Source organism: Mugil cephalus, chromosome 5 (genome assembly GCF_022458985.1).
Source record: "Mugil cephalus isolate CIBA_MC_2020 chromosome 5, CIBA_Mcephalus_1.1, whole genome shotgun sequence".
Lineage (NCBI taxonomy): Eukaryota > Metazoa > Chordata > Actinopteri > Mugiliformes > Mugilidae > Mugil > Mugil cephalus.
In genome coordinates, this window is record NC_061774.1 from 609,593 (window position 1) to 635,804 (window position 26,212).

The 26,212-nt window shown below is 44.3% G+C and overlaps 2 protein-coding genes across 2 annotated transcripts in view; one reads left to right on the forward strand and one right to left on the reverse strand.

Moving 5' to 3' along the window:
- Positions 1 to 24,621, reverse strand: part of rell2 (RELT like 2) — a 42,677-nt gene extending 18,056 nt beyond the window's left edge. The window contains exon 1 of the mRNA XM_047584968.1: positions 24,498 to 24,621. The gene's annotated coding sequence lies outside the window, so the exon portion shown is untranslated. The remainder of the gene's footprint in view (positions 1 to 24,497) is intronic.
- On the forward strand, positions 674 to 4,252 carry LOC125008513. Its single transcript, XM_047585791.1, has 2 exons — positions 674 to 1,831; positions 1,929 to 4,252. The coding sequence occupies exons 1-2, from the start codon at positions 674 to 676 to the stop codon at positions 4,107 to 4,109; spliced, it is 3,339 nt and encodes a 1,112-aa protein (XP_047441747.1). The 3' UTR covers positions 4,110 to 4,252.
- Positions 24,622 to 26,212: the final 1,591 nt, after the last annotated feature.

A 26,212-nucleotide genomic window follows, 5' to 3' on the forward strand; every position in this document is an offset into this window, starting at 1 on the left:
TTCGCTTTGTTTTGTTGTTTCGTTTGCTGGTGAAGGCAGTGGCCTCGCTCCCTCTCCCGGCATTCGTACCGGTATATGCTTGTATTATATATTTGTATTATATTTTCAATTGTTGGTGAAGGCAGTGGCCTCGCTCCCTCTCCCGACATTTGTACCGCTATATATTTGTATTATTTTTCAGTTGCTGGTGAAGGCAGTGATCTCGCTCCCTCTCCCAGCATCTGTACCGCTAATGTTTGCCAATTAGCTGTAGGCATTGCGTGTGCTTGCCGTTGACTATCGGTGCAACCGATTGTACTCGTTTTGTGTTGCATTTTTCATTTGTTGGTGACGGTAGTGATTTCGCTCCCTCTCCCGGCACTTGCATTGCACTTGGTATTTCAGTTGATTGATGTGAATCAGCGGTTATTTTCTTGACCGTTCGATACTCGCTCGGCCTACCTTAGTTTGTGTATTGTGGTGCCATTTCGACTGTGCCCGTTTTGTGCAAATACCCCTAACTGGTGAAGGCAGTGCTTACGCTCCCGCTCCCAGCATAGGTGTGATTTTGTAGTTGGTAGCAGTGTTCCCGCTGAAGCTAACTTATCTCCTGCAACATTTATCTGGTGACGGCTGCGGTTTCGCTCCCTCTCCCACTGTCTGTTGCTTTCTGTTTGTTTTCCTGGTTGTCACCATGTTTGGCAACCATTCTTGTTCGGCCTGTATGGCTTCTCTGCAGCCTGAAGATGGCCATGATTTGTGTCCCTCATGCCTCGGCCTTGAGCATCTGAAGGAGGCTCTTTCAGATGACGCTTGCATGAACTGCAGCTTCATGCCCCGGGCAGTGAGGGCTGCCAGACTAGCTGAGGTGGAACAACTGTTGACCCTCAGCCCATCACCTGAACAGCTGACCCCAGCACAGGGAGTGGTTCCAACTCGGTCTGGCAGGCCCAAACGTCGTGCTGCCGAGACAGCAGTCCCCACTTCCAGGAAGAGGGTTAAGGAGTCCAGCCTTGCTTCCAAGGTGGACCAATTAACAACAGAAATTAATAATATGAAATCCCTCTTCCTAACCTTCCAGTCTGGGACTGGTGCAGGGGAGCCAGCTGCTTCAGTGCCTCCAGCGGCCATCTTGGAGCCGGAGGAAGATGTGCTTTCCATGGCGGCATCAGCCACTCAATTTGCTGAATATGAGCCGGAAGTGGTTGCGCAGGATGTAACCTCCCGTGCTTCCGCGGCAGGCTCCTGCTCATCAACCCACAGCTCCGCTGGTGGTTCTGATGATGGCTCAATGGGAGCCATCATTCGTATGGCCCTGGCCCGTTTGCAGTTAGACCTACCACAAGCTCAGTCGGCTCCAGCCAGTGCTTTCTTCAGGCGTGGTCCATCCCACACTAACTTTACTGTCCCCCCATCAGAAGAGTATCTGAGGGAATTGCATGCATGTTGGAGGGATTCTAGAACTCTCTCTCATGCAACATCTGATGGCCGCACCCTGGCAGCCATGCAGGATGCACCCAGATTTGGCTTGGGCCGCATGCCACCAATTGAGCCCCCTATAGCTGCTCTGATTGTCTCGCCTGATGAGGCTCTGAGGCCAGATGCGAGGTGTCCTCGTCCCCAGTGTCGGGTTACGGATGACCTACTCTGTAAAGCCTATGACGCAGCAGCACGCATGGGACGCATAGGTAATTCTATGTCCCACCTGCTGCTCGTGCTATCAGCATCCCTGCAGGAGACTACAGTGGATGCTCCGGTCCACAATTTCAGCGACGCTTCCCTGCAGGCATTCGCGCTGATGTCTAGAGAGCTGGGGCGATTGATGTCCACTCTCGTCCAGGCTCGCCGTCAGGTTTGGCTGGCGCAATCTCCTCTGACTGATGCATGTAGGAGAACTCTCCGCAGTGTTCCGGTGGAACCTGGGGAGCTATTTGGGTCTGCGGCTCTAGAGGCGCTTAACCGCACAGTTCAAGCCAGACAGACTCGATTTCAGCTGTCCGAGCTTCAAAGGAATATGCCCCCTCCTAGCGGCCCTAGGAGCTCTTCAGTTGCCCCCCAGTGCCGGCCTCATCCACAGGCTTATCCCAGTAGCTATCGCAGGTCTCAGCGCACACCTTCACAGCCTGCCCACCAGCAGGCACGGAGTTTTCGGGCCTCTGAGCAGCTGCCCTCTGGGCAACCTCAGGCCTCTCGTGCTACCCGTCGTGCCCCCAGAGCCTCTAGAGGCCGGGGGACCCGGCGCTGAGGCCCAGGGGCCGGTCGTCGGCTGTTTTTCCCAGCAGCAGCTCAGTTACTGGTCTGCTTCCACCAGGGACCCCTGGGTGCTTTCCACCTTGACCCACGGGTACAAACTTCAGTTCCGACGCCGGCCCCCAACCTATGGCCGGGTCAAGATGACCATCATACGCGACCCGGCAAAAGCCCAAGCCCTCAGCCAGGAGTTGTCCGTCCTCCTGGACAAAGGTGCCATCGAGCCAGTAGATCCCCTGTTGCAACCAGGGGGATTCTACTCCACTTACTTTCTAGTAACAAAGAAAGACGGCGGACTCCGTCCCATCCTCGACCTGAGGGGTCTCAACAGATTCCTGAAGGTCTTGAGGTTCCACATGCTCAGCAATGCAGAGGTTCTGCGCACTGTGGCCAGAGAGGAGTGGTTTACATCAATAGACCTCAAGGATGCCTACTTTCATGTCCCCATAGCTCCAAACCACAGACAGTTTCTGCGGTTCGCTTTTCACGGGCGTCATTACCAGTTCAGGGTGAACCTGGTTTTCACCAGGTGCATGATGGCAGCCCTCTCACCCCTGCAGTCGCAGGGCATGAAGGTCCTCCCATATCTGGACGACTGGCTCATCTGTGCACCATCCCAATCTCAGGTGGCCCTGGACACGACACATCTTCTGTCCCACGTGGCCCGACTGGGCCTGAAGGTAAATTTTACCAAGAGTTGCCTGGTTCCCTCGCAGAGCACACTCTTTCTCGGAATGACTCTCGATTCAGTCGCCATGAAGTCCTGTCCGTCACCACAGCGGGTGGACGACATTCTCCGCCTCCTTCTCTTGTTTCAGGAAGGCAGGTGGTTGCGCTATGTGGAGTTTTTGCGCCTCCTCGGGAAACTGACGGCTGCGGCCAATGTGGTTCCTCTGGGACTGCTGTCGCTACGTCCTCTTCAGAGATGGCTGCACAGCTTTCATTTCGATGTCCGATGGCACAGGCACAGGAGACTCAGAGTGTCACGCTGTTGCCTTCTTGCTCTGGCCCCATGGAGAGAGAGATCATTTCTCCTTCAGGGCATGCCCTTGGGTTCCATTGCGTCCCGTCGGGAAGCCATCACAACAGATGCCTCCCTCTCAGGGTGGGGCGCCGTGTGGCAGAACCGGACAGCTCAGGGGCTGTGGTCTGCTCAAGACCGCTCGGTGCATATCAATGTTCTAGAACTGTGGGCTGTGCACAAGGCACTGCTTTTTTTCCTTCCCTTCCTGAGAGGCCGACATGTGCTTATACGGTCGGACAATGTCTCAACCATCTCCCACATAAACCACCAGGGGGGCACCAGGTCTGCCCAACTGTTGCAGGCATCCCGGGACCTGCTGTTGTGGGCAGCGCCACATCTTGCCAGCCTGAGAGCAATGTATTTGCCCGGGGAAAGGAACCAGGCTGCCGACTTCCTCTCTCGTTACAAACCGCCGCCAGGGGAGTGGCGGCTTCATCCAGAGGTCGTTCTCAACATCTGGGAGGTCTTCGGCAAGGCAGAGGTCGATCTGTTTGCCACGGAGGAGTCGACCCATTGCCCTCTCTGGTTCTCTTTGACGGAAGAGAGCAGCCCTCTGGGTCAGGATGCTCTTGCCCACGATTGGCCAGACAGTCTTCTCTATGCGTTTCCGCCAATCCCTCTGATTTTTCCAACGCTACAGAGGGTCCTCCAGCAGGGTCACAGACTGCTGTTGGTAGCCCCCTTTTGGCCAGGCAGGACGTGGTTCCCATTGCTGAGCAGGCTCTGCCGCAGCTCACCATGGCGCCTCCCCGACAGGAAAGATCTCCTGTCTCAGTTACAGGGCCAGATTTGGCATCCCGACCCTCCTCGCCTGCAGCTATGGGTCTGGCCGCTGCAGGGCCCAACCCCCTACTGACAGAGTGTTCAAATTCTGTCTGTAATACCATATTGAATGCCAGGGCGCCTTCTACCCGGTTGCAATATGAAAATAGGTGGCAGCTGTTCACTGAGTGGTGTTCAGACAGGGGTGAGGACCCTGTGAACTGTTCAATCCCTAAGATTTTGGAGTTCCTCCAGTCAGTCTTGGATAACGGTCGGTCCCCGGCTACTCTGAGGGTGTATGTGGCAGCCATTTCCTCTCGACATGTTCGGGTGGAAAATGACACAGTAGGGTGCCACAGATTGGTGTCACTTTTTCTGAAGGGGGCGTGGCGGTTGCGACCCCCACGAGCACAGCGTGCCCCAGCATGGGATCTGCACCTGGTGCTAGATGCTCTGTTGTTGCCTCCCTTTGAACCCCTGGAACAGGCAGAGCTGAAGTGGGTCTCTGTTAAGACTGCCTTTCTCCTTGCCATTGCTTCAGCAAAGCGGGCCGGAGAGCTACATGCTCTATCCGTCAGTGATTCATGTCTGAGGTGGAACTCGGATGGTTCAGGGGTTACTCTTTGGCCAAACACAGCCTTTCTCCCGAAGGTTCTGTCGTCATTGAACCTCAATCGACCTATCCACCTAGCACAATTTGTCCCCCCAGCAGGGGAGGACAGGTTAAGACTGCTGTGTCCTGTGTGGGCTCTGAGAACCTATGTAACCGCGACCGCAGGTATAAGACGGTCAGACCAGCTCTTCCTCTGCTATGGTGGTCCTAGGAAAGGCTGTGCTCTCTCCAAACAACGATTGTCTCATTGGGTTGTTGACGTCATCACCCACGCATATAAAGGAGGTGGTCATCCCCTGCCGTCAGTGGTGAGGTGCCACTCTACCAGGGCCATCTCAACATCATGGGCGGCCCTGCGTGGTGTGCCCCTGGAAGACATCTGTGATGCAGCATCATGGGCATCACCAAGTACCTTCTCCAGGTTCTATCGGGTGAATGTTGCCACCCCCCATCCGATGGGTGTGGTCCTGTTGCCTGACTCTGCTGTTTCCTCTCAATGAGGTATGCATTGGAATTCTTTGTGACTTTGTTGTTATGGGTCATCCAGTGCTTGAAGCACCGCCTCTGGCGGTCAGTAAGGATGAAATAGAACGAAAGTTACGTATGTAACTACGGTTCTATGAATCCTGGATGACCGCCAGAGCGTTCCGTCACTCAGAATCCTCGTGCACTCGCGAGAAGATTCTGCAGGAACCGATCCTCTGATGTCACCGGAAGATATAGGTGACCGGGGTCATCAGGGGTCACAGGTGACTTTGTTGGTATAATACTCGACCTGCGCATGCGCGAGATGGATGCATTCAGTGCTTGAAGCACCGCCTCTGGCGGTCATCCAGGATTCATAGAACCGTAGTTACATACGTAACTTTCGATTTAGTTGATAAAAATAATAATACACTTACATATTAGTATGTGCTAGAATATTATGAGCCTTTAAAGGACGTTTGATAAATATAGTATGAGCCTTTTGTGGGGACTTTTTTGGTTAAAATACTAGAAGCCTCTGCTTGGAGGACTTTGGAAACTGTTAAAATATATGAGCCCCAGAAAAAGGACTTTATATTTAAAGAAATAATAAAGGAAAGTGTTGGCAGGAATGTGTTAGTCACATTGAAGAGTGTATTGTACTTAGTGGTTTTTTACAATGTTAAAGTGTTTGTCTGTTGTCTCTTTTTGTGGGGTGAGAGTTCAAGAAGGAAGCAAAAGGACAAGGGGGTGTCTGGAGGCAGAGGAGAGAACAGCTGGTCTACCTCACACGAAACTTGAGGCTTGCAGACGACAGCACACGCATCTGAACCCAGCAATAAGGCCAGTGTGATTTTATCCACAGACTCTTTCTAATCTACCTGCTTCTTGACCTCTATGCATTTGTTAATGGTTGATATTGATGATACATATATTGTTGGATTGGTAATCAGATTTGGGACAACAACAGTATATTCATTTGTTTGTACATGACATGTATGTTGCAGTTGAGGCTTGGCAATGACTGACCATTCAAATAACAGAGTTAATTTCTGCTGAGTTGGGGAAGCTGTACCTTGCAATTTGATCGGTTGTTTGTATATGGTTGATATTGTGTGTGGACCTGGTGTTGTTTGCTCTTACATCTGTAGGGTTGTTTTTGCATCCTTTGAAGTTGGCAAATTTATTCATTTGTTTGTTGATTGTGATAAAAAGGGGGAATATAGGTAGTAATGATAATAGTGTATCAATTAAAATAAACATAATAATAGGATAATAGAATAGAGTTAAGGTCATTTTTAATTAGGTTGAATTTGATTACAGATAAAAAGGGGGTGTTACTATTATATCAAAAATGGATAACTCAAAAGTAACTACTCCTGTTGAGGTGGTTCAGAAGAATAACCCTTTGATTAAAGGTATTGAAAAAATGTCACAGAAGTGGGGTAAGCGTTGGCCTGAAATTGAGCAACCATGGCCAGTGGCAGGAATTTTTAATCCAGAAGTGATAAAAACAATACAGGTGCTTGTGTCCAGTAGTCATCAGAGGTCAGAACTTGGAGTATAAACCTTGGCAGAGTACTGACATGTCAGATATACTTGAAAAGTTACCTACTCTTCAAGATGGAGCACACCCTTGGATCTCAAAGTTTGAAGAGATCATGGTGGGGACGCAAGCTGCAGTAGGAGACATTAAGAGATTGCTGGCAAATATACTTGGGGTCCCAGCCATGGGGGAGATTTTTCAGAGAGCTGGATTAAACCGTTATGTGGAAACTGCTGTAAATGATTCAGAGCTGTTTGCAGCAAATAGAGGTCGAGTATGGAGAGCATTGAAAGATACATTTCCAACAAATATACACCCCGACAACATTGTCATTGAGCCACTGGGACAGGAAGAAAATCCGAGAGCTTATGTGTCAAGAGCCTATCGAGTATGGAGAAATGTCACAGGACATGATCCGAAAGAAAGCCAGATGGAGCAATCAATTCTGCGAGCCAAGATACAGAAGGGGCTACCTCCACCAGTGCGGAGCAAATTGGCAGAAGTGGTTGGTCTTGGAAATATGGCAAAGGGTGTATATACAGACCATGTAGCACATCAAGTGGACCTGTATAGAAAGAAGGAGTATGATCAGAAGGAACAAGATCAAGAAACTCTTCGGAAACTCAATCAAATACAATTGGTGGATAACAAGAAGAAGGAGAAGAAGCAGGCTTTAGTTTTACAGAGCCAGCCTGAACAAAATCAGCCGCCACCACAATTGCAGCCAAACCAGGTTCAGTTTCAATCACCTCAACCGTCCCCAGTGGTCCCTGTTGTTTATAACACACAACCAACTTTTGGCCAGTTGCAAATATGGAGAGGAAGAGGTCGAGGAACCTTTGGAAGAGGAAGAGGAAACTTTAATTTCCAACAGTTCTCAGAAGTGTGTTATAACTGTGGACAGTTTGGACACTTTGCTCGTGAATGTGGTAGACCAGGAGGAAACTTCAGGGGAAATGCAAGAGGAGGATTCAGAGGTCAGCAATTGATAATCCGGGGACCGGCGAACCCTTATAGGGGTCCAAAGCAAGGATTTTAGGGGTGCCCGGAGAATTCGAAAGGGGGGTGTCAGCTGGTAGTGTCAGGGCCGAAACAAGATCCAACAATAATGGTGAAAGTAAATAATAGACAATTAGAAGTGATGGTAGATAGTGGGGCGGCTTTCACCTGTATTCAGCCTGAAGATGCTATACACCTCCCTATGTCTGGTCAATTGATACAGATGATCGGGTTTGAGGGAGTGAAACAGCTGGTACCTCTTACAAAACCAATTGAGCTCTGTTACAAAAATCATAAGACTACAGTACCTATATTGGTTTCAGAACACACACCGATTGCACTGTTAGGAAGAGATGCTTTATGCAGATTGAAGTGTGTTATAAAGTGTACACCCGACGGCTGTTTGGTGGAGATACCATCTGATACTGCTTACCAACTATTGATGACAACAGATGTTGAGGCATCTTCAGTATACTGGATTGGAGATCTTAGTGCAGAGTTTTTGGAACCTGTTAGATTGTGGGAGAAGTTTATTGTAGCAAATATGCCTGATGCAAAACTTCCAGACTATTCGCTTCATTGCACGCTCAAGTATTTTAAGGACGCTGCCCAATCAAATTCTGACGAGTGGTTAAGTCATCAACCAAAAGAAGTTGAACTCACCTCGTCTTGTATAATTTTGAGGACCACAAGGAGCAGCAATGATGGTTGATATGAATGAATATGTGAGCAAAGAATATAAAATCAAAGAGAGTGTACCACATGTGACCTTGATGGTGTCTAAAGAATATGAACAGAAACATACAGGAGAAATGATGGCGGAAGCAGTAACAGCTGTTTTTGCACCAGTAGAGGGGAATTCTGCCATCTGGAAGAGTGAGGATCAGCGGTTTCTCAAGATTATGATATCTGCTCAAGGGCATGGGCGACCACAAGTTGTCCAAATGACACATGAAACGATATGTGGGGTTGAAATGGACGCAGACGTTTTGAGGAGAGAAATGTTACAGCAAGTACCTGAATATTCGTGGTCTCGACACAGTACTGATATTGGTTTTGTCAAATCAGCTCAACCAGTGAAAGTGGAACTTAGACCTGGAGCCAGACCTCCTTGGAAGAATCAGTATCCACTAAAAGAAGAGGTAATTCGAGGGATTGAAACACAAATTGAAGGACTTTTGAAAGCGGGAGTTTTGAAGATAATTCAAAATCCTATAAGCAATACGCCATTGTTGCCTGTACAGAAACCAGACGATTCCTATCGCATGGTTCATGATTTGAGATTTGTGAATGAAGTAGTAGCCGATTTTCCAGCAGAAGTGCCAGATCCACATACTTTGTTAGCTCAAATTCCCCCAAATGCTACACATTTTACAGTATTGGGTTTATGTGGTGCATTTTTCAGTGTTCCACTGAGCGTAGAAAGTCAGGGTTTGTTTGGGTTCACATACAAGGAACAGTTTTATGAGTACCAAAGGTTGCCACAGGGATTTAAACATAGTCCTCATATTTTCAATAAAGTATTGAAAGATGATTTGGCAGGACTAGATCAAAAATTAAAAGTACAGTGGTTTAATATGTAGATGACATTATTATTTGTTCACCAGATAAGGAAACATGTCATGAAGACTCAATTAAGTTGTTGCAGATTTTGGCAGAAAATGGTCACAAGGTCTCACAGAAGAAGTTGCAATATTGTCAGGAGAAGGTAGTTTATTTGGGTCAAACAATAACACAGGGCCACAAAAGTATTTCTGACAGTCATTTAGAGGCTATTCGAAAGGCTCCAAAGCCCCAAACAGTCAGGGACATGATGACATTCCTCGGTATCACTGGTTACTCTTCAGCATGGATTGAAGATTATGCAAGTTTGACAGGACCTTTAAGGGCTATGATTAAAGATACTGGGAGTACTCAACTTCATTGTAATCTTCTCTGGACACAGGATGGTTTATTAGCCTTTGAAACGATTAAACAGAGGTTACAAGAAGCTCCAGCGTTAGCCCTTCCAGACTATTCTAAGAATTTTCTGTTGTATGTATCTACCTCAGCTGGAGGAAAATATGCATGTGCAGTTCTTTGTCAGCCAACAGGTACAGGGACCAGTCCTCAACCTATTTCATATTATTCTACTGCTTACTCAGATGTTGAGTTGGGACTACCACTGTGTTATAGAGCAATGGTGGGAGTCTATTTAATGTATAACACAGCATCTTTGGTCACGAGGGGATATCCAGTGACAATTCGTACTCATCATAGTCTCAGAAATCTTTTGAACTATGGCAAGTATACGTTGACCATGCCTAGACTTAGAGACTATAATAGGCTTTTAGAACAGGAGGATGTCACATTAGTCAGATATGTTACGATAAATCCAGCTGAGAATTTGCCAACTCCAGAAGATGGTGAACCACATGATTGCGTTCAAGAAACAGAGAAATACTCAAGATTAAGGTCAGATTTGCAAGCTCTTCCATTGCATGAGGCAGATTTAGAGTATTGGACTGATGGGTCCTGTTATCGTGAGGGAGATAATTTGAGTGCTGGTTATGCGGTGGTAAAAGCCCAGGGAACAGGATTTGTTGTTGAGAAAGCGGAAGTGGTACCGCAGCCTGCATCAGCGCAGCTTGCTGAATTGGTGGGGGTTAACTGAAGCATGTCTTTTAGCGGAAGGCAAGCGTGTGACGGTCTATACAGATTCTGCATATGCTCATAATGTGTGTCATTTGTTTGGATCAGTAGGGAAAAATCGAGGGTTTAAGAAAACAGATGGTTCCCCAATACAGCATCACACTCAGATAATGAAACTTCTCCATGCTATGATGAAACCTAAAGAAATAGCAAATAGCTAAATGTGCAGCACATAAGAAGGATGTGTCAAGAGTCACTCAGGGTAATAAAGCGGCTGATGAGGCTGCAAAAGCAGTGACAGGAGCTGAGAAGTTGGGTAAAGTTTTCTTGGTCACACATGAAGTAGATTTGGAGGATAAGATTACAGTGAAAGATGTGGTCTTAATGCAGGAAGCTGTCTCTGAGGTGGATAAACAGTTGTGGGTAGATCGAGGGGGAACACAGGATTCTACTGGTCTTTGGAGAAATCATGAGGGACTGATAGTAGCACCTCCAGACCTGTTGGGATTGATGATTCAGGAAGCACATGGCTTAGCCCATGTTGCAAGGGGGGAAGTTAGGAGGAAGATTATAAAAGAGTATGGATTTTGGGCACCATATTTGCTTGAGCAAATTGATCATGTTATAAGCAGATGCACTATCTGTCTGAAAAATAATGTTCGGAGGGGTGTGATGGTTCCTCCAGGTCATATTCCAACGCCAAGGGGTCCAATGCGTGAATTGGTGGTGGATTTTGTCGATATGATAAAACCAGTGGGAGGTAAAAGAGGTACATGTTGGTTGTCGTGGATAGATTTTCACAACGGCCTGAGGCTTGTCCAACTAAGCGGAAGGATGTTCAGTCAGTTGTAAAGTTTCTGTGCAGGGAGGTCATAAGCAGGTGGGGACTTCCTGATCGAATATCTTTGGATAATGGGAAGGAGTTTGTGGATAAAACTGTGAAACTGATCTTACAAAAATTGGGGATTAAACAGCGTCAGGGGCAGTTTATCATCCACAGAGTCAAGGGAGAAATGTGTGTGTGTTGATGTTTGTTTTTAAATATATTGTGTCTATTTGTTTTAATGTTTGCAAAGATACTGGTGTGCTGTCTTTTCTCCACTTAGAAGGATATTGAAGGAGGATCACTGCAAGAAGCTGGGTGTTCGGGGACTGAAGGACCCTGAACTAGGACACTGTGATGAAGCTTTGCAGTGCCAGTGGGAAACGAATGGAGCAAAGTGGAAAAGAATCACAGTGCAACATACTTTTGTTTTGTCAATGTTGTAATGAATGTAATTGAGTTATGTGCTTGTTAAGAAAGTGGATGTATTGGAACCTCAGTTGTTTTCTTTTTGTTTTCGGGGTGTTTAAGAAAAGTAATGCTAGGAAGGGAAAGGTCCAATGGAGGGTCCGATGGGTCGACCAGCCTGATGTTGGATATGGTTTTGATTTATTTTCTGAGGTATCCATATATATACTCTGCTTAAAATATTTCCCTATATAAATTTTAGAAATCCTTCTTTTTTAGTAGGCTTGGAGTACTACTGTGTGGTCGCCTAAGGCAGAGGGGCCGTGAGAGAATTTCCTGTCTTGTTTCAAAGATGAACATTTTAAGAAAGATGACTGTCTGATAGGTTTTCGCTCTCACACTCCATGAATTTGTTGTATTGTTAAGGGTTGTGCTATAGTTGGCACATGTAGGAGGAACATGTATTTATGTTGTAACAGTGAATATGTTTGTGCTGTTTTTTGTTGGTCGAGACTCTAGGAGCCTCGAAGGGGGGAAATATGTAGTATATGGTCCTCTCCATTCGTTCTCAGTATTTGTTTCCTTTTTGGGGATGTCTATATAAAGTTTAAAGGTTAAAAGGTGATGTACCAGTTGTCAGTCCATAAAACTGCTAGACCTTGTAAGGAGACAAGTTTTGTTTGTGAATGGGGGTTCTTGGGGATAAGAACCATATATAAGGGGTCTGTAGAAGCTGAATGGCAGAGGGGATTCGGCGATTGGCCAGAAGCTCTCTCAGATTTGGCAAGAGTTTGACATTGTTCTTTCTTGTAAATAAACCTTTTTAAATGCAAGATAAGACTTGTCAGCGGTGATCACTTCTTTCTTCAGCACATCAATATACAACAGGACAATAATTCGTTTTCTTACCTGCATGTAAACACACTGACTGAGACCCTCCCCCACTCAACACCATGAGACCTCCCGATCATCTGACCAGTCAGTCAATCAACCAGCGGACTTTCCCCCCTTTTCCACAAGTCATGGTAAGTTAGTTCATGAAATAAGTAACTGTAAACATGAAAACATCAGTGGAACAACAATTATAGGCCACATTTCATTGCCCCTTTCAAAAGTGTCCCAAGTTAGTGGCCAAAATCTCCGGTGTAAAATAACTGCGAGGCAACTTTGCTAATATCATTACTGTGATTTTGCATAAAACATATTGCTTCAAGTACAACCAATAAGTTGACACATTTATCATTTGAAATTGTGGTCACCGTTAACTGCTGTCATCCCTCCCGCCCCCTGTCACACGCCCCCAACAAAAGTGCATGTGAATGACAGGAGAAGAGGCTGTGAGAGAATATGTCAGCCAACTCGTCTGTAATAAAATTTGGTTACCCGAACCACAAAGAGTTTTTCTACACAACTACGTCCAAAAGAAAACACAGTGCAACTTGCAAATTCTGTAACGGAGACGGCTGGGACCATGTCCAACTTTTACCGGCACTTAGAGAGGAAGCATAAAGAAAGGTAAGCTAAGTGTAAGTGAGATTTAGTGAATACTAGCTAAATACGTTTACAAACCATGTTATACAGTAAGCCTCAGGACACCGGTTTCATTTGCTTGCCGTTTATTTACCCCCTAGCTAGGCGCACAAGTTTAACAGCACATTACCTCACTGCATTAGCTAACTTAATGTTACAATGGATGTGTTAGCAGCGTTAGCTTGGTGTGAGGACCAGGCAACCTCCGGCGATGAAGCCCATGCCGAAATGCAAAAAAATGCAGTTCAACGAGTGGCCGCTTGAGGCTGGTTACAAAAGGGAGCAAATCCCCGTAGACCCCCATGTTAAAAAGCCCGCCTTTACAGCATTATTAAACATGTTTACTGCCTGATTCAAAGAACAGTTTTGGTCTCAATGGTTTATTTCACTGTACGGGTGGGATTTTCCTAACTCGTTCGTTTAAGTTTTATTAAGGATTAAAATTCTGCATAATTAAGGGCGTTCCTGGTCTGAGTGGCCGGCGGTAGCCTGAGCTAACTGGTAGTGGAGGGTTGGGTCTCAACGTCCGACACGACCCCCTACGTCCGTATTTGGAGTATCCGCGTGTGGGTGGAGTAAAGTTCATCCAACATTTTAAACTGGAGAATTTCTATTTGATGTAATTGTTCATATCACCAGATATCTTACAGATTCTTTCGCCCTGAGGTTCCTGGAGTACAAGGCAGGACAACATACAGGTGTCCCGCAACCATCCATTGCAGAGTGAGAGTGAGGAGGAGAATTTAGATGATGAGCACTTGTGGGAGGACATGGATTCAGTGGAAGACACAGAATTACCCTGGTCATCAGGTGAACGACTTTCCTGTTTTGTCCACTCTCTGCAGTTAGTTGTCAATGACAGCATGAAGGAGGTGAAGTCAATCTCCTGTGCCATACCCAAAACATCACAGTTCACAACTCTGTTTCATAGTAGCTCACAATTCAAAGACAAGTTTGACGCTACATTTGACGCAGCAAATACCACTCGTTGGAACAGCACTTTCAAACAAGTATTGGCCCTCACAGCTCTGGACCACAAAGCCCTGAACGGAATGTGCAGCAAGGACTATGAGGATGTAGTCTTTAGTGCTCATGAGTGGAATCAGCTGAAGGAACTTAGTGCAGTTCTTGCACCGTTCTCTGAGGCACCAGACCTGACAGAAGGAGAAAAATCTGTCAAAATTAGCATGGTGGTTTCAACTGTCCTGGACTTGAATACACACCTCCTCAAGATGGAAGACACCCAAATGCAGTGCCGGCCATTAGTCAGAGCCCTTCGGCAGTCTCTGCTGAAACGATTCTCTGGAATCTTTATAAAAACAAACATGGCCAAAGAGAGTGGAACAGATGAACCTTTCAACCACAAAGTGTACTTATTGGCTACCATGCTGGATCCACAGTTTAGCCTAAGCTGGGTGGATCTGGATGTTACAAATGGAGGAAATACACTACAATCGGTGAAGAAGTTCCGAGATGAGCTGAAGAGGACACTGACAGGCTAGTATTATCCAGTGAGAGAAACAGTCTGTCATTTGCAAACCTACAAATCTTAAAAGGTCAAATGATATTTTATAAATGGTAGGCCTTAAAAGTCCATACATAGTCAACATTGAATTATGGTTTTAATCTCATCTGCTTTATTTTTGTCAAAATAATTTTGGATCCAACATGGGAAAGGACGCGTCAGACACGATTCCTGGTACAGCAGCCCCTCACTGGCTTATAGGTTAGTTTTTGTTTTTTGTTTTTTGGAAACAAGTCACTACATTGGGTCAAAAACTTCGATTCAATTAATGCCTGTAACATCGCTGAAACATCATTGATGCAGAGAAGTGGTTTAAACCTGAATTTGAAGCTGGAGTCGCATGAAAACAGCTGAGATACCTGGAGTGACACCGAGGTTGTTCAACTCCCGGATCATTTACGGCGCCCACTGCGGATTTTCTGGTATGAGCAGTAGCGCAGTAACAAAAAAAGTAACAAAAAACAAACTAATAATAAAGGTGTGCACACCACGAGCGTAATTCCAATGCACTGGTCGCAAAACTGACACTTATGATCACAACAAAGGATTAAGCTTTTGTTGGCGATTACATTTGTATCTGTGAAAAATTGTTAATACAATATGGATGGTAAATCTGATGAGCCATTTGCGCCAAAGTCCGCCACTGTTTCGAGTGACGTAGAGGTAACGCAACTGGGTAAAGGTAAAAGGACAGTTAAATTAACACACAAGGCCTTTGTTGAAAAGCTTGATAAGTTACAAAATGAAAGAAAAAAAACTAAACAAGGAAAAAAAATGTAAGGCGATTAACTGAAGAACATAGATAGATAGATAGATAGATAGATAGATAGATAGATAGATAGATGCTTTATTAATCCCACACTGGGAAATTTCACTGTTTCAGCAGCAACGTACAGGCACTCAACACCATACATACTATAACCAGTGATGGGAATAACAGCGTTAAAATAAACGGGGATGGAGAGGATGGAGGAGCGAAACAACCACATGGGTGATGATGATTGGCTAAGGTGGAGTAGGCTTTCACGATAAGCCAATCTCAGACAGTGTTCAGTTTATGCACAAAACACCCACACCGAACTAGCAGAGGTAAGCGGCAGCAGTGCCGAATGTGGAGGAAAAGTTGCGAGCCGTCACTGGGTCGACCTGGGTTTTTCTGTCTGACTCATACCTGCCTGTTCCATTCTGACTCAAAAACAGCTCCAAAACAAGGTTTGATTTTGTCCCAAAAACCCCGACTGAAGGCCAGAGACTGTTGTTCCTTTTTTTTTTTCAATCAAACAAATCAAATGTGTTGTTACACGATTGTTAATGGAAGCGCATAGGTGAATGGCGACTGTGCGACTGTGTTTATATCCAGCTTGTATAGGGATCTCCCACACTTTAAAGATCATGAAAAGGGGGGATTTGGCGACAGATATCGGGCTCTGTGCAGGACACAGTGATTTATTCTAATATCAGCAGCCTTTTGAAAGAAGGGGGGTTTTGAGCGGTCCATTCTTCCGGTCATCAACAAACTGCAACTTTATCGGCAATGTACGCGATGACGTATGAGGGACACGATTGATAACAGTTTGTTAAGTGTCCTCCACTCCACCACCACCTCAAAAGTTTGCTGTGTGCAGCCAATGACAGAGCCAGCCTTCCTGATCAGTTCATTCAGTCTGATGGCATCATTGGCTGCAATGCTGTTCCCCCAGCAGACCACAGCAGAGAAAAGGGTGGTGGTCACAACAGACTGGTAGAAGATCTCAAGCATCTTACTGCACACGTTGAAGGATCTCAGCTTCCTCAAGAAGTAGAGTCTGCTGCAAACTGTGGCCTGTCTGTCAGGTAGTCAGTGATCCAGGGGACAGTGGATGCACCAACACCCATCGACAGCAGCTTCCCACCCAGCAACAAAGGCTGGATGGTACATATGCATGAAAGTAATGTTAAGCAGGTAAAATGTGCACTGGAAGAAATTCTTTGTTTGTGTGAAGAAGCAAGAGTTGCACATGACTCTCTGGTGCCATTAATGTCCGCTGAAGAAGGCGAAAAACAAAGTGAATGGTTTGCTGTAAAAATATTGGTTAAAATGGTTTCATTGATGGTGTAAAACAGTGGTTGAAAAATAATGAAAATGGTAGTGATGTTCCTCCAGAGGATAACATATCAAATGTTCCCAGCAAACATTCTCACCAAAAAAGCACCCATAGCCGTAAAGGCAACAACAAAAGTGGTCACACAACAACATCTGCCTACATTAAAGACAGAGAAGGCTGCACTTCTTGCTATAGCTGCAGCTTTGAGAGACAAACATGCAACATCTGGAGATGCAAGAAGCAGAGCTGAGAAGAAAAAGAGAGCGGCTTGAACTTGATGCTGAGATAGCTGCATCTATAGTAAAACTGGTGGTTTTCCAGTCTGCTTCAGAATCAGAATTAGCTTTATTGGCCAGGTATGTGAACACATACAAGGAATTTGACTCAAATTTGACTGGCTCAATGGTACAAAATAAAAACAACACTTGAATAAGCATAAAATAGAATGCATGAAAAAAAATGTAAAACTGTGCATAAACATAGACTGAGGAGAGGAGTCTGTATAGATAGTGTCTGGGTTGTGAGGGGTCAGTGGAGATTTTACCGGCGCACTTCCTGACCCTGGATCGGTACAGGTCCTTGATGGAGGGAAGGTAAGTACCAATTATCCTCTCTGTAGACCTGATTGTCCTCTGCAGTCTGTTCCTGTCCTGTCTGGTGTCTGATCCAACCCAGACTGTGATGGATGCAATAAGGACAGACTGGATTATAGCAGAGTAGAATATGATCAGCAGCTCTCGGGGCAGGTTGAACTTCTGAGCTGACGCAGGAAGTACAACCTCTGCTGGGCCTTCTTTCTAACAGAGTCACTGTGGGAGTTCCACTCCAGGTCCCGTGAGATAATAGACTCTAGGAACCTGAATGAGTCCACGGTAGGGACGGTAAGAGGAGAGGTAGGTGGGGGTCTCTTCCTAAAGTGGTAATGGTGGAGCGTTTGAGACAGGAGGGGACCTCACACAGTTCCAGGAAGATGTTGAAGTTCTGAGTGAAGACGGGAGCCAGCTGGTCAGCGCAGACTTTCAGGCAGGACGGAGACACACCATTGGGTCCTAGAGCCTTCCTGATCCTCTGTCTTTGAAAGAGCTAATGTATGTCTTGTTCGTAGATCCGGTGGGGCGCAGATGGGGGGCGGTTTGGGGTGCAGGTATTCCGTTTGTGATGGAGATGGTGGCAGAAGTGGAAGGTGTGAGAGTACTTTCAAACCTGGAATAAAAGACATTGAGATCCTCTGCCAGACGTGGGCTCACCACAGGGTTGGGGGATGGTAGTTGGTGATGGTCTGCCGGCCTTTCCAAATTGTCATAGAGTTCTTAGCAGAAAAGCGGTTAGATAGCTTTTCAATGTAGTTCCTCTTTGCTGCCTTGATCTTTGTCAGCTTGTTCCTGGGCTGCTTGTATACGTCCCGAGTCTCCACTCCTGTAGGCCTATTTCTTGTCCTAGTGTAGTTGTCTCAGTCCTGCAGTGAACCATGGTTTGTTGTTGTTGAAAGTGCAGAAGATTTTGGTCTACATATACATATCCTCACAAAAAGGTCTGCAGCGTCAAAGACGCTCCAATCAGTGCAGTCAAAGCAGGCCTGTAGTTGCATCTTTGACTCATCTCTCTCTTCACAGTCCTCACTACAGGCTTGGAACACTACAGCTTTTGCCTGTAAGTTGGGATGAGACAGACCGGGGAGTGGTCAGAGAGTCCCAAAGCGGCGTGGGGGACAGAGTAATAAGTGTCTTTTATTGTGGTGTAGCAGTGGTCCAAGGTGTTTATATCCCTGGTGGGACATGTCACGTGTTGTCTGTATTTAGGCATTTCAAGCTTGAGATTTGCTCTATTGAATGATTAGCAGAATGATTAGAGAATCTGGGAAGAAGGGAGAGATGTTTGGTTGAAGTGTGGTCGCATGTCCCATCATCTCTATTACCTACTGCTGCTGGCTAGGCTAGTTAGTAGCTGACCGCTGGTCTGCTGGTCGGTTCTCCAGTTGGACTGGGCTTCTAAAGGGGTCTTGGTTCAGATCATGGCACAAGGGATCGTAACATCTCCTCCTGTGTATTAATGAATATTTTCTCCACTTCTGTGATCTGGTCGGTGAGGTGTTGTAACCCCTCAGTGATGCGCGCCTGCGGTGGAATGTACACATGACCAACACAAACGAGATGAACTCCCGCAGTGAATAAAATGGTCTCTACAGTTTATGAAAAAATTACTCCAAGCGAGGACTGCATGTCTTCTTTAAGACTGTGACTGTGCACCAACCTTCGTTGATCTAGAAGCACGTTCCACCTCCCTTTGCCTTCCTGGACAGTTCAGTGCAGCAAACCGCAGGGTACAGTTGGAAGCCCGGCAGCTGTAGTGCACTGTCTGGGATGTGTTCACTGAGCCAGGTTTCAGTGATGCACAGGGTGGTGGAGTGGAAAAAGTCTGAGTTCTTGGTTGAGAGAAAGAGCAATTCATCTATTTTGTTAGTCAGAGAGTGGACATGTCCCAGGTGGAGGGGAGAGTTACGCGTAATCCCCGCTGCTGCAGTTTGATGAGCACACCCGCTCGTTTGCCCTACTGGCGTTTCCGTCCATATCCACAGTGAGCTGCTGCTCCTCTGGTCAGAATATCCAAAAAAATCAGGCTACTTTTTGTAAAAACCAGAGAAAAAAGTCCAGCACTATGTGAAAGATTTCTTTCTTGCTAAATTCAATAGCAGAGAGAATACAGAGAACAACACTAAAAAGTAAAAAGTAAAAAAATAAAAAAAATAAATAAAAAGATGTGGCAGATCAGAATGTTCAAGTGGATCCAAAGCAGCATCAGAAAGGATCCTGCAAAGGAAAAAGGAACAAAACATCACGTTTCCAGGATTCTCAGAGGCTGCGGTCAACAGGATTTCTGTGTGTAAACTGGAGGAAATGTTAAACCATCAGTACAATTATGACTTCAATGAAAGTAGTACTATGGAAAAGGGAATGTCCAGAGAAGACATTAGGTTTTTGATCATGGATAAATTGGCACAGCTACAAGATGGACATTCCAGCATAAAATTGCCCTTCAAGAAAGAGCAGCTCTTCCTAATAATCTCTCCATGGCCAAACAAAGACTGTTGGGATTAAAGGGGAAGTTCAGGAAAGATGTACTGTTTACACCAACTTCTTCACTGATGTAATAAGTAAAGGCTATGCAGAGAAAGTGCCTCAACATCAGCTGGATGGCGAAAATGGAGAGGTCTGGTATATTCCCCATCATGTGTGTGTCATCCAACATCAGCTGAGTTTAAAGGAACCTCACTCAACAGACAACTGCTTCAAGGCCTAAATCTGACAGCTCGTTACGTGGAGTCCTTGTTAGATTTAATCAGGAGCTAGTTGCTTTCATGGGAGATTTTCAGTGTTCTACCAGGTTAAAGTGGCTAAAGAGGACTGAGACTTTCTTCCTTATTTGTGGTGGCCTGATGGTAAAGTGAACCAAGAGATTGAGGAGTATCGTATGACTGTTCATGTATTTGGGGCCATTTCATCTCCAAGTTGTGCCAGTTATGTACTCAGGACAACAGCACAAGACAACAGTGTTCATTTTTCCACAGAAGTAGTGAAAACAGTTGAGCAGAATTTTTGTGTGGATGACTGGAGAGCATCCCCTCAGAGGAAGAAGCAGTTGTAATGGTTAAAGCTCTTAGTGACCTCTGTCTAAGGGGAGGCTTCACTCTAACAAAGTGGATAAGTAATAGTCTGACAGTGCTGAAAACCACTGAAGAGCAGCACAGGGCAAAGGACTGGAATGAATTAGATCTGGACAGGGATGAGCTTCCAGTGGAGAGAGCCCTTGGGCTACAATGGTCAGACACATTCAAATTTAAACTGATGGTAAAGGAACACCCACAGAGCAGAAGAGGAATGTTGTCAGTGATTTGTTAAGTTTATGATCCCTTAGGATTCCTTGCACCAGTGACGATGCCAACCAAGGCCATGTGACAACAGCTCTGTTGGAGACAATGTGGATGGGACAACAACATACCAGCAATCATTGGCCAACAGTGGACAGGATTGCTGGTAGATCTGAAAGGGTTGGCGTCATTCAAAACTGAGAGATGCATCAAGGCCAAACACTTTGGCAACCCATTAAAGCGCAGCTGAATAGCTTTTCTGATGCTGGTGAAAATGGATTTGGTACAGTTACTTACCTCAGAATTGAAAATGGCAAAGGACAGGTCTACCTTGTCAGCTCAAACCTCAAACCTTGTCAGCTGAGGATCTTGCAGGTGTTGAAGTTGCCATCTTTCGCTATAGTCAGCAGAAAAGATTCAAGAAGGAGATTGCTGCCTCATCAGCTGGAAAATCTATGCCAAAAGACAATTCTATTTACAAACTGGACCCATGTTTGGAGGACGGACATTTGAGTAAGACAGTTTTGCCTGAAGAAACAAAGCATCCACTCATCTTGTCAAAAGATCAATATATTTCCACACTCATATTAAGACACATGCACCAACAAGTAGGTCACAGTGGCAAAAATTACACACTGTCAGTGCTGGGAAAGAAGTTCTGGTTTACAAGTGCCACTTCAGCGGTGAGAAAAATTATATCACAGTGTTGCTTCTGTAGATGGTACAAAGGTAGGCCTGGTGAACTAAAGATGTCAGATCTGCCAAAGGAAAAATTCGCCCTTCTTGATCTTTCTCTCTTCACAAATGTAGGAGTGGATTACTTTGGGCCTTAAGATGTGAAGAAAGATTGAAGTCAGTGCAAGTGTTATGGCGTCATCTTTACTTGTTTTTATTTGTCATTTGGAAGTAGCTCCATCCTTGGATACTGATGCATGTATTAATGCATTACAAAGGTTCATCAGCCAAAGAGGACAAGTGGCATCCATGTGCTCAGATAATGGTACAAACTTTGTTGGAGCAGAGAAAAAGTTGAAAGGAGCACTTGCATCTTTAAATTAGAACCAGATACAGAGAGTCTTACTGCAGGATGGCATCAAGTGGTGCTTTAATCCACCTTCAGCATCACACCATGGTAGTGTTTGGGAGCCATTCATAAGGTAAAGAAAGTTCTTCCAAATATCCAAATAATTACTTGAGTAAGAGTAAAAAAGTAACACAAGCATTCAATCAGTCAGAAAAAAATACAAAATAATTAAAAAATACTTTAATTAATTAATTTGAATTGATTTTATTGATTGGATTAACTCTAATTTATTTTAATTTAAGCTTTTTTGTAATTAATTAATTAATTTGAATTGATTTTATTGATTGGATTAACTCTAATTTATTTTTTTAATTACAAAAAAGCTTAAATTAAAATAATTCAGGTAAAGCCACCGTTTACAATTCTCAATGAGATAAAGAATAAATTTTAGCACCTGTATGGACAGCCTTCATGAGCCCCTCAATGGCTTATAGGTTAGTTTGTTGTTGTTGTTGTTGTTGTTGAAACAAGTCACTACAGAAGTAATTAAATATAGAAGCACATATTCTTCCTTCTCTGTTCTTTTTATTTTCTGTGTTCACCAAAGGATTTAATCAAGTTTTCATTCTAACATTTTAGTTTACAAAAAGTCCATTTCAGTTTTAGTCAGTGGACAGTTCTGTGTAAATGTCAGCCAAGAACAAACTGCACAGGTAAAGTAAGTCCAAAAGTCATACATCAGGACTCCCTTTATTCTCTAAACAGCTTCAGTTATTTCACATGTCGCACATTCTGCTCTGTGAAGACAATTTCTGCAGATATGTCTGCTGCATATTCATGCTGCCAATCTGTTATATGGCCACATCCTAACTGTGTTCTACCAGATTTGCTGACTAGGACCTGAAACCCCGGGCCTGCTCACTGTAGCATCACATTTGTGTCCTTGGCAGGAACCAAAGTTGTGAAAAGTGAATGTAAATGACTTTTGCAAGTTATTTGCATAAGTAAACACAAAACAACCTGTAGATATTGTTTTATACAATATATACCCTGACTTGAAAGCTTGCATCTGCTAAAAAGTGTAATACAAATGTGTAGTGTGGGTCTATATAGTGTAATAAAGAATTCTTAAAATCAAAACATAAACACAGAGGGGCATAAAAAATAAGTAGAGAGGGCAGGGGGTCTGGAATATCCCTGTCCCATTGCAACAAACCATGCCAGAGGTCTCAGCATCAATACCCTCATGAAAAGACAGGTGGACACACTAGTTTATCTCAAGATTAGACAGACATGGGCCAGCTCAAGCCTGGTGCCCTTAAAAGGAAGTAAGGAAGGGACTCATAAATAAAAACTAAAAAGTGGCTGAATTAAGGCTTAGAAACCCAGCTCATATGGAGGGTATTTTTGGCATGACATTAGCGTAACACAAAGAAAAATCTGTTCTGATCCTCAGAGGAAACTCTGATTTATGGATGTATAATTTGTTGTACTGAAATGAACTATATTCTTCACCTCTGAGCCTGATTGCTCCAGAGTCCTCTCTTCAGGAGAAACTGTCAGGAATTGTCGGACACACTCTCTTTCATTGGATGTTTTTAGTTTTTCTCTTTTCTCTTAACTCTTTTCTTGTCAAAACCAGCTGTTCCGCTACCAACAATCATGACAAAGTCAGTGAGATTTTTATTTTTTTTTAATCTAATTTTGACGTTTCATACAACCATAAACCTGAATTGAATCTTGTGATTTTAGTCATTGGTGTTCTCCCACCAGACTGACTGATTGCACCAATAAGCAGGTGTTCCTAATAAAGTGTTTGCTTTGTGAACAGTATGCTACAGTAGGCAGTGGGAATGTTTTGTCTGATTTCTTCATTTTTAGACAGGCATTATGTGGGATCTCCAGAAGAAAACCCCATCAATTAAACAGCTGCTGACAGCAAACATTATATATTTTTGATTAATTTACTGGCAAATCCTAATTACTCCTAATTACCTCCTAATTGTCCTCCGGGGATAAATATTTTTTTTTTTTTTTCTGATTCTGATCTGATTCTGATTGGGAAATCCCCTTTGCATGACATACAACCCACACTGCATCAGCTCCAACAACATGATGTGATAAATATTTGACTAACTTCCTGTGGGAAGGGTGGGAACTCTCTGCAGTTTTAACCTCCAAGCAGATTTGTGCCTTGCATGAAAGCGGAATGTTCATAACCTTATCCAAAGGTCATCAACAGCCTATTTCACAGAGGACCAGCCTCAGCAGCAAACTCATTGCTCTCAACTTGCTATGTGCAGCAATGCTATCCAAAGAACCACTGGTGATTTTGGGTGCACACTACACCATGGTCAGACTTCAGTTAGAAATATTTTAACTTTTAGTTGGAAGGAACACATTCATGTTTTGCGGGTGAATGTTATTTCATTATTGTTATTATTAATTGTTTTTTATTTATTTATTTATATGAATTATTGTTTCTTTTTAGTTTGCTGCCCAAGATGCCGAATAATGTGCGGAAGAAAATAGATATTATACAGACATGAGACCCGATAATATTTCTGGATCAAACCGTGCAGAATTTAGCAGTTCGCTCTGCAACGAACGTTTTGAATTGTATTTAATAAGACAAATTTCCCATGAGACAAGTAACATTCAAGTGGGAAACTTGTGAGCGGAGTCTGGCACGCCATTTTTCATGCATGACATAGATATTGGTCCACCATCACCTACTGTAGCATTGATTCACAACATCATCCACCCAACAGATATCTACCGCACCGCACCGCACCGCACCCACTCTTGCTCTGCAGGCACACAGCGGGCAGCCGAAAAACAGCGGAAACAACATGCGGAACACCTACTACACCAAGACCGTGGCTGTCCCCTGAAGGTTAAACAGGCTACGGGCAGTGCATGTACACGGCTGGTCTGCAAGGACAGATACATCTATTCAGGATACTCACCTTGAGTCAATCAGACGGTGTTCTTGTTGGTGGGATGCTACCCCATGTCCACAGTATTTCCTCCGTGTCCTCTGGCCGGAGCGAGAGCATGCTGCCGAGGAGAACAGAATGACAGGAAGCTGGGAGGCATCGGTCTGTGTACCCTAGGCTACTTATGCTGCAAGTTTGAATTCAACCTTTCTGTAGCTGCAGCTGCAGACAGCTTTGAGCTCATTCAAGCTAAGACTGCTTTTATTATTAGATTACGCCTTCTGTCGATGTATTCAGCAAACAAATAGTTTGACAGTTTGTAAACTAGACTAAAATATGCAAAAAAACAGAGCTTGGATTATAATAAAACATTTTTAGACCAATAATATTAATACTTTCATTTTAACAGTGAAGCAGTGGATATAGTTCAGTGTGTGGAAGAATCTCAGATATGGTCAAGTAGCAATGCACTATAACAGCCATGTAGATTTCTAGATTGTTCGAAGTAATGATCATCTTTATGGGGTCAGGGTTTGAACACATGTTCTTGTTAAGTAATAAAATAGAATGTATTAAATGTAAGTAAAACTCATTAGGAGCCCCTGAAATGTGTTCTGGTAATTACCTTTGGTCTTGGCTGCCTGCTTACTTTGTAGTTGTTTTTTAATTGCATTAAAGCAATGACTTTCCATCCAGACTCATTTTCATGTGTAAACTAGTCTTCAGGCTCCTATATATTTTATATATTTCGCTGATCGCTGATCCATTGAGAGCATACTAACATAATGCATGTGTGTGGTTTGCCAGATGAAGAGTAGCAGAGAGGCAAGCTTCCCAAAGAGTTGTCATCACTCCCAGGCGATAATTTTCCACCCATTCCCCTCACCTGGAAGACCTATGCAATTCTGCTGCCTCAAAAAACCCATACCATCCTCAAAGACCCATCCCAGCAGTTTCCCCGGTGCACGGCTGCCTTGGAACAGATGTTGCAAGACAAGTAAAACAAAGGCAAATGAATTAAAGAACAGAGTTATATCCTCGGTAAATGCGGCTGAGATTTAAATTCTTGTCCTGTCATCTTTGCTTCCATTTTAAAGTAATTTCTATTGTATAGCTGTGTTTGCACTGCCAATGTCTGTATTTGACAATAAAGGCATTCTATACTGTGTTTATTTATTAAAATTGTCACATGTCATCTTCTACTACCACTTATCCTCACTGAAGTTGCAGGGTTGATGAAGCCTGTCCCAGCTGTCATTGGGCGAGAGGGTACACCCTGGACAGGTCGTAAGTCTATTGCAGAGCCAACACATAGACACACACTCACACTCACACATAGGGTTAATTTATAATCACCAATTAGCCAAACAAACATGGCTTTTGATGAATCCACCCAGAAAGTCCATATACTAATTATGTTTTGTTGTCCTACAAAGAAATATGCTTATCTCTAGCTTCTTTTTGCAAGTAACATTATCCTCACTGCCAACACTAATAATATCACTGAAGATATAAAAAGCAGAATACAATAACATATGACCTAGATGAGTTATTGCTGCTGCAATACATTACCATTCAAACACTAACTTTGCATTGACATATATGTAGACAGTAGAAGTATCCTTGTTTAAATAGTATGTGGATTCATTTTCATTGTTTGCTTTTCTTCTCTAAATTTCAGAATCATGTCGACTGCACTTTAAATTTGCGAAAAAGTCTGAACCGGAAGTGTTTTTTCAAGTCCT

Bases quoted from the DNA above. Each gene is read 5' to 3' on its own strand.
- LOC125008513 (XM_047585791.1), top strand. From the start codon at position 674: ATGTTTGGCAACCATTCTTGTTCGGCCTGTATGGCTTCTCTGCAGCCT. The intron at 1,832-1,928 runs GTTTGGCTGGCG...CTGCGGCTCTAG, and splicing joins TCGTCCAGGCTCGCCGTCAG to AGGCGCTTAACCGCACAGTT.